Raw genomic sequence first — 9199 nt, 5'->3', positions numbered from 1 at the left:
AGAACTTTGCAGCCAACTTCTTCTTTAAGTTGGTGCTTAAGTCGTGTACTAGGATCTGTGCAATTGGTTAGTCATATATTGGGATTCGTGCATAAAAAAGGGTGGCGCTCATATATTGAAGAGTTCAGAGGTTCTGAAGTGGTAGAAGTTTTCTGCTATGAATTCATCTATGAGGATTATAGAGTCTAGAGACAAAAGTTTTGTACTAGTTCTGAAACTTCTCTTTACTATAGTGGATTCCTTTTCGGGAATGTTTCCTCCCAGGATTTTTTATTATGAAACTAGTTTGTTTCATTGGTTTCCTTGGGTCATCATATCTTATCTTATTTATTTTTCCGCTGCATGATTTTGACATGGAATTGATGTTTGTTTTTTTTAACAAGTTTTGTACATAATAAATGTAATTAATAACTTGGGTTTAAAACTTGTTAATTCTATCAACCGGGGTCTAAATTTCCCAACATACTTTGACTCAGGACCCTTTTCGTTTTGGGTCTTTATCTTTTTCTGATCTTCCCCCTTTTCACATTCGGTTTTGTGATGAGAAGGCCCATTAGGACTTCTCTAAGAACTTTTCTAAATGTGGCGTTCATCCAAAATATCATGTGATTCTGTTGGACTTCTTTAAAACTTCTTTACCCAATGTCATTCACACTTAGGGATGGGAATCTGTTTATGAGATACCTTTGAGGTCCGAAATTCTCAAGCCAATAGACGAGACAGAACCTCAGGAGAAGATTCCACTAGGGTGGAGAATGAGTTTCGTAACATGAGGAAGGAGGTGGACGAATTAAAAAGTGCTATGAAGGATAAAGGTGGAGAGAATCTGGATAGGATGACTCAAAAGATGGACTCACCCTTCACTACTGAAGTATTGAACCATCCCCTCCCACCAAAATTCTGTCTCCAATAGTTGGAGTCATATGACGATTCCAAAGATCCCTTGGATCAAATTGAATCATTCAAGATGCTAATGCTATTGCAGATGACCCCAAATGAAGTGATGTGTAGGGCATTCCCAACAACACTGAAGGGAGTAGCTAGAGTATGGTTTAGCAAGATACCCCCAGGAACCATTGCAGACTTTGAACAACTCAGCAAGGGTTTTGTTCATCATTTCATTAGGGGGCAAAGGCACAAAAAAAAATTGGCCATCTTCTCAACATTCAACAAGCAGAATGAGAATCACTAAGGTAGTACGTCACTCAGTTCAATAAGGAACTACTGCAAGTAGACGAAACTGAAGATCAAGTCATCCTAACAACCTTCCAAGCAGGATTACTACCAATAGATTTCTTCTTCTCAATTACTAAAAGTCCACCAAAAACAGTAGAGGAGTTGCTCTGTAAAGCCCAGAAGTACATAAATATAGAGGATGTAGTGCTTGCAAAGGAGATGAAGGGAAAAGGAAGAGAGGCGAAGGAACAAACAACAATCGGGATAAGAAGAAGAGACACGAAGCGGTGGATAGACCGTAGGGAAAAAGAAGGAGCTTATGGATAGGAAACCCAAGTTTACTAACTTCACTCCTTTAATAATGCCAATTGAGCAAGTCCTTATGCAAATAAGAGATGATCCTTCCCTGCAATGGCCGAAGCCAATTAGTAGTCCAATAGAATGAAGAGATAAAAGCAAGTACTATGGATTCCACCAGGACCATGGGCATCATACTGATGAGTGTAGGTGCTTGAAAGACCAGGTGGAAACTTTAATCCGACAAGGGAAGGACAACTAGGACAAAACTCCACAGATAGGGGATGCCAAACCACCTGCAGGAAATATATAGACAATCTCGGGAGGAATAACAGCAGGCGAAATGTTGAAATCCCTTAAAAAGGCACAGGGAAGGGAGATAAATAACGTCCATTCACAGTTCCTTCCAATGAAGATGCCAAGGAATGACGAACCCGATATTTTCTTCTCAGAGAGAGACAGTCGTGGCATCAAGCAACCTCATGACGATCCACTTGTAATTAAGCTCGAAGTAGAGGAGTTCAACATCCATAGGGTGCTAATTAATAATGGAAGCTTTGCAGATATCATCTACTTGCCCGTATTTCAACAAATGAAGTGGGATAAGAAGAAGATCAAGCCTTTCACCTCGCCTTTGGTAAGCTTCATGGGAGATAAGATTGTCCCTAGAGGCATCGTCACTCTAACTATGATTGCAGGAACTTATTTGGCATAGGTCACTAAGGAAATTGATTTCCTTATAGTTGATTGTCCTTCAACATACAACATCATCTTAGGAAGTCCTGCACTCAACAGACTAAGAGCAGCAACATCAACATATTACTTGAAAGTGAAGTTTCCAATAACCCATGGTGTAGGAGAAATCAAAGGAGACCAAGTTTTGGCAAGAGAGTGCTATCATGTTACCTTAGCATTTGGAGAGAATCACACATGGGTGATCAACAAACTAGATCCCTTTCTTGAACCATTAGAAACACCACAAGAAGTGGAGATCGTCCCAGGAGACTCGACGAAGATATTGAAGATCGGAACGACATTTCCAGCCCTTGAGAAAGAGAAAATGATCTCCTTTTTAAGGGCAAACCAAGATGTTTTCACTTAGAAACACGAAGATATGCCTGGTATTGATAGGAAGATCATACAACATCATCTTAATGTCAACCTAGAATATAAACCTGTACAGTAGAAGTAGAGAGTGTTTGTACCAGAACACAACAAAGTTATAACTGAAGAAGTAGAGAAACTACTAGAAGCTGATTTCATCAGGGAATTCTTCTATCTAGATTGGCTTGCAAAACATGGTTATGATAAAGAAGAGCAATGGTAAGTGGAGGATGTGCGTCGACTTCACAGACTTGAATAAGGCTTGTCCAAAGGATAGCTTCCCCTTGCCAAGGATTGATCAACTAGTAGACTTGACTGTTGGACACAAGCTCTTGAGTTTCATGGATGCATTTTCTAGATACAACTAGATTTTCATGGACAAAGACGATCAAGAGAAGACCTCATTCGTTACTAGCCAAGGGTTGTACTTCTACAAAGTTATGCCATTTGGACTAAAGAACATAGGACCCACTTACCAAAGGTTGGTGAACTGCATATTCTCTCATTAGATTGGAAGGAATGTGGAGGTGTACGTAGATGATATGTTGGTAAAAGGCAAGGATAAATCCAACCACTTGGACGATCTCAAAGAAACCTTCAGCACACTACGTAAATACAATATGAAATTAAATCTTGCAAAGTGTATTTTTTTTGTTGCTTCAGAAAAATTCTTGGGATTTATAGTGTCCCAATGAGGTATAGAGTCAAATCCAGACAAGTAAAAGCAATAATCAAGGTCAAATCACCAAAGATAATGAAGGAGGTGTAGAGCCTGACAGGAAAGGTTGTAGCCTTAAACAGATTCATCTTTAGGGCAACGGAAAAGTGCATGACATTCTTCAAGGTATTGAAAAATGCTTTTCAGTGGATTGACGAATGCGAGGAATCCCTTGCCAAGTTAAAGGAATACCTGATGAAACCACCTCTACTAAGTCCCTTGGTGATGGGAGAGAAGCTGTACCTCTACTTGGTAGTATCCAATACTATGGTAAGTTCAGCACTGATTTGAGAAGAAGGGAACGTGCAGAAGCCCGTCTATTACACCAACCAGGAATTTCAAAGTGCAAAGGTGAGTTACCCAAGGATGGAAAAGATAGCTTTCGCGTTGTTGGTCGCCTCTAGAAAGCTCCGTCCTTATTTCCAAGCACACTCTATCGCTGTCATGACAGATCAGCCCATAAGAAAGACGATGAACAAGATGGATGCAATAGGATGACTCATCCAATAGACAATTAAGTTGGGTCAATTTGATATTAAATATCGGCCCCGAGTAGTAATCAAAGCCTAAGTGCTCGTAGACTTCATTGCTGAATTCACTTACCCCTATAAGGAAGAAGAACCTCCTATGGAAACATGGACGGTCCAAATGAATGGGTCTACAATGAGGAAAGTAGGAGGAGCAGGAGTAGTGCTTATATCTCTAGAAAAAGAAACATTGAAGTATGCTGTCAGATTACAGTTCCCAGCAATGAATAACGAGCCAAAATACAAAGCATTACTAATAGGGCTAAGCCTAGTAAAAGCTCTAGGAGCAAAGAATCTTACCGTCCAAGCTGATTCTCAGCTAATAATTGGACAAGTGAAGGGAGATTACGTAGCCAAAGAGGAAAGGATGCAAAAGTACTTAAAGATCGTCCAACAACTCTTAAAGAACTTTAACAGCCTAGACTTTGTGCAAATCCTAAGAACCAAAAACATAGAAGCTGATTTCCTAGCAAGATTGGCCTTGTCAGATGACTACAATGCAACCTCTGAACTATGTGTAAAGATAAGGGGGCAGCCAAGCACAAAACGTGGGCAAGTTTTGAAGATAAAAAAACAAGACAAGTGGATGACTCCCATCATCCGTTATTTGAAAAAAGGATGTCTCCCTAAAGATAAGATGGAAGCAAGGAAGATACAGATCAGAGTAGCTTGCTTCATCATTATTGACGACGTGCTCTACAGACTAAGATATTCACTCCTATATCTAAGATATGCCAGTGTTGAAGAAGCAGATTATGTGCTCCATGAGATACACGAGGGAATCTATGGAAATCACATTGGGGCAAGATCTTTAGTAGGAAAGGCACTCAAAGCAAGATATTACTGGCCAACCCTATAGAAAGATGTATACAACATTATTAGAGCATGCAACAAGTGTCAACGCTTTGCAAATGTCCAGATGAGACCAAGAGAGATGATGATACCCATATCCTCACCATGGCCCTTTGTCCCATAAGGAATTGATATCATGGGTCCCTTCCCTCTAGGGAAGAAGCAACTCAGGTTTCTGATTGTCGCAATTGACTATTTCACAAAATGGGTAAAAGCAAAGCTAGTGACGAAGATAACAGAGGTTAAAGTCACAAGCTTTGTATGGAAAGACATCATTTGCAAGTTTGGAGTCCCACACGTCATAATGTCAAATAATGGAAAGCAGTTCAACGACCCCAAGTTTCGAAAATTTTGCCAAGATTTAGGAATCAAGAGTCACTACTCTTCTCCAAGACACCCTCAGGCCAATGGCCAGACAGAAGTGACGAATAGAAGCTTGCTCAAAATTAACAAAACTAGGCTTAAGGGGGCAAAGGAGGCATGGCCAAAAGAGCTACAAAATGTCCTTTGGGTGTATAGGATGACCATAAGAGTCCCAACAAGAGAAACACCATTTAGATGGCATTGTGGCCGTCGTACTAGTGGAAGTAGGACTGACGAGCTTCTGAGTCAAAACATATGAAGACCAGAAGGATCAACAGGAGCTTCACAGCAATCTGGACCAAATTGATGAGGTCAAAGAAGAAGCTATGAAGCGAATGGCCAAACACAAAGAAGCAATGGCCAGGTACTACAATAGAAAGGTTAGGGTAAGAAGGTTCAACACAGGAGACCTCGTCCTTAGGAAGGTGTCACAGGCAACAAAGGACCTCTCAAGGAAAATTAGGACCAGCCTGGGAAGGCCTCTACGAAGTAATCTGTCATTCCAAAGATGGCTCCTACTACTTGAAGTCTTTAGATGGCCAAGAACATAGAACACTTGAAGAAATACTACCATTAAGGAACGCTTAACATTTTCAAGTTGCTTAATCTTCATATCAGTATGTATGACAACCATTACTTTCGTCATTCATAAGATCAATAATACATGAAAGTATTATCCATGCATATTTATCAATGATTATCCACGACTTGTCAATATGTATTGAGCAATGATTATCCATGATTTGTCACTATCAAAATGTGTGCAACGCTTAGGAGTCATCCTTGGGAGACGTCTCAAGGATCTCTATCATTAAAATATCAAATTAGAAGCTATTCACACACAACCAATGGCATCATAGCCATTGAAGTTATTCATATACAACTACCAAAGTCGACTAAATTAGATTTGTTTAGACATAACCAACATAATCGTCATTCAATACAAAACAAAAAATGGTTAACCTAAAAGACACTCCAATACCACAACCCTAAATCACGAGTAAAGCACAACACCATCATTCAAATATGACTCAATGAAAAGTTGTTCAAACATAGCTAAAAATACTAAGTTGTTCAAACACATCTAGCATCGTCATTCAAACATGACTCAATAAAAAGCTGTTCAAACATAGCTAAAAATACTAAGTTGTTCAAACATGACTAACATCGTCATTCAAACATGACTCAATCAAAAGCTATTCAAACACCGTTAAAAATACTAAGTTGTTCAAACACAACTAACATCGTCATTTAAACATGACTCAATAAAAAGCTGTTCAAACACAGCTAAAAATACTAAGTTGTTTAATTACAACTAAGATCATCATTTAAACATGACTTAATGTAAAGCTGTTCAAACATAGCTAAAGAATACAACTAAGGTCATCATTCAAACATGACTCAACAAAAACTGTTCAAACACAACTAAAAACACTAAATTGCTCAAACACAACAAAAGATCATTGCTAAGCTAGTCAAATATGACTCAATCATCCCATCGTGATTGAAGGTAAAAAATTGCTCAAATATAGGCTAAACATAAAATTTGTCTCAACACAACTAACATCGTCGTAAAGGGTTGTCCTAGCATAAAAGAGTTGTTTACTACAAATAAAGCAGGAAATTCATAAACCTATCTATCATCATCAAAGGAATTGTTTAGTTGCCCAAAACAACGGCCTCCAAAGAGAAATATTGTTCTTACTTTCAAGGAAAAAAAATACAAGAAAGTAGAAAAGATAAAAGATTACTGCTCATTAGGGACAGGGTTTTCAGGGGTTACAACAGTGGCCTCCTTAATTCCTTCGACAATGTCTATGGCTTCCTTTGTCACATTCTCCGCTGTAGCCTCAAAAGGATTATCAGACATAAGCTCTTTTTCAATGTCCTCAATAGCCAAGCCAGAAAGATCCAAGCCAGATTAATGCTTTGCCATCCACTTTACGAGAAGATCAAAGCCCTCCAAATAGTACTTGTATAATTTGTCAGAGTACTTGTCAAAGTCTTTAAAATCTTGTACCACCGTGGCCCCAAATTTCTGTAGCTTCAACTCCAGGTCACCAATCTGCTTGTCCTTCAGCTTGCAGAAGTCCTTCTCCACTTGTAGGCTTTTCTCCAAGGTTGCCACACGCCCCTTGTCATTCTTAGCTTCGGCAACGAGGATGGCATCCTTATTCTTGAATGTCTCACTCTCAGTGGATAAAGACTTGATTAGAGGCTCAGATGTCGCCACCTTCTTTTCCAAGTCCACGAATTTCCTAGAGATGAATAGAGACTCTCCCAAAGCCTACAAAGAACCTTCCTTAGCAGAAATAAAGCAAAGGAAAAGAAGAAGTAAAGGCAGCCTACAAAGCTTACCTGCACAAGCTTCTGAGTGTGAGATGACATCACCTCACTGGATGACTTTACCATCAGAGGACTCAGGATTGTCCATAGAAAGTGCCTCGTGGGCCTTCAAAGCTGTTGCGTTAGCATCATCTTAGAAGGTAGGAAGGAAAGATTTACCACCAGATTTCCTCCTTTTCCTAATCTCCTCTCCACCAGAGGCAATCATCTCCAGTGAGGAAGTGGGAGAGGCAGGGCGCTTGGCAGGAGGAGCCGTTTTCGTGGGATCTTTCTTAAGACATCACCAGCTTTCTTCTTGGACAAAAGGCCACTAACGGTCTCGCCCTTGGCCTTCTTCTCTTGAACTTCGGCTAATTTTTTCTTACTAAACCTAGTTTTCATTCCTGAAAAGATGAAAAAAACGTAAAAAAAAAAAAAACAAAAAAACAAAAAGAGAGAGAGAGAATGAGAGATAAGAAGAAGACAAAAGCAAAAGAAGCACTTACTCTTGTTCACAACTTCCAAGTCTTTCTGAACCTTAGTAGGCGGTTTTGGGCCCAAGAAATGAAGAAATAAAGATTGAGGAGAGACGATCTCGTCAAAATCCTTGACGCTCTCCAAATATTCCCTTACTTTTTAAACATAAAGCTGGTACCTCTTCTTTAGACGAGGGTGCTAGGCAACTGCAAAACAAGAATACGAGTAAGTCACCTGTCACTGTCACTCCTAGAAAAAGGGAAAAATAGTTAAAAAGACAAGGAAGATGCACCAGACACGGGAACTCCCCAACTATGAAAAAACTTGGGGGCTTTGCCCAAGTCCTCACCAGGGACGAACTCCCAACCACTTCCAGAGATAAAAAGGAAATTTGGCTTCCAGTTTCGGAGAGACGAGGGGTAATCAAGAATTAACCTAGAAGCCCTATCCCATAGCTTAAATTCATAGTAGCCAGGGTCCTTAAACTTCCTCTGAAAATAAAAATGGAGGAATTCACCCCTCATTATGACATCACCCTCATTGGCAGACATCCATACCACCATGCAAGAAACAAGGATTCGCCAAGAGTTAGGCGCCAACTACGCCGGAGCAAGATGCAAATAGGAAAAAGGCTCCCTAACAAAGGGATGGACAGGAAAACAAAGGCCATTAGTAAAATCGGCCTCGTAGAAACAAACATCATCAGCATACAAGCGACAAGCTCTTTCTTTGTCACTTAAGATCCTAATTTTTACAAAATCAAGGAACTGAAATCTATTCCTAATACACTTCTCTTCCTTTTCGGAGAGAGAACATGAGATGTTTCGGCCTTATAGAGGGTAGAAACAGAAGTGGCCTTTGAGACCACATGATCATCAGACGAGGATAACCTTATCTCTAGGTCGCTTGACCTTACCTCAGACATCCTCAACAACCTAGCTACCTCAGCAGAATGAGAAACTAAAGGAAACAAGGAAGAAAGGATAGAAGTATACGGACAATCCTTCCTTGTGAAGGAACTGATCCCCTTAAGACGCTTCCCCTCTATAGACTCAAGTAAACTACCTATATGAGCAAAAAAGAAGGTTATGGAAGGACAATCCGTTCTAATAGCAGAATAATCTACCATGGAAGAACCAGAAAAGAAGAAGAAGCATGAAGGACTTACCAGGAAATGTAGAACAGAGAAAGGAAGCTTGAAGGAGAAACAAACCCTAAAACAGAGAACTGAATAAGGAAAAATACAGAAGAAAGTAAAGAGGAGGAAAAAACGTAAAACAAGTGGCCAAAACTCATGTGGGAAAACCGAGACATGTTCGCACATGAAACACATTCTAGCCGTATCCGTGGTGCCCAACCA

The 9199-nt window shown here is 39.9% G+C and overlaps 1 protein-coding gene across 1 annotated transcript; it reads right to left on the bottom strand.

The window, feature by feature from the left end:
• Positions 1-6759: 6759 nt before the first annotated feature.
• LOC115984357 lies at positions 6760-7478 on the bottom strand. The gene is made up of 2 exons (XM_031107363.1): positions 7396-7478; positions 6760-7324 (listed from the first exon to the last, which is right to left on the bottom strand). The coding sequence occupies exons 1-2, from the start codon at positions 7447-7449 to the stop codon at positions 6959-6961; spliced, it is 420 nt and encodes a 139-aa protein (XP_030963223.1). The 5' UTR covers positions 7450-7478; the 3' UTR covers positions 6760-6958.
• Positions 7479-9199: the final 1721 nt, after the last annotated feature.

This window comes from Quercus lobata, chromosome 4 (genome assembly GCF_001633185.2).
Source record: "Quercus lobata isolate SW786 chromosome 4, ValleyOak3.0 Primary Assembly, whole genome shotgun sequence".
Taxonomy (NCBI): Eukaryota; Viridiplantae; Streptophyta; class Magnoliopsida; order Fagales; family Fagaceae; genus Quercus; species Quercus lobata.
This window is presented reverse-complemented; position numbering and strand designations above follow the sequence as displayed.

Bases quoted from the DNA above. Each gene is read 5' to 3' on its own strand.
- LOC115984357 (XM_031107363.1), bottom strand. From the start codon at position 7,449: ATGGTAAAGTCATCCAGTGAGGTGATGTCATCTCACACTCAGAAGCTT. The intron at 7,325-7,395 runs GTAAGCTTTGTA...GGTTCTTTGTAG, and splicing joins ACACTCAGAAGCTTGTGCAG to GCTTTGGGAGAGTCTCTATT.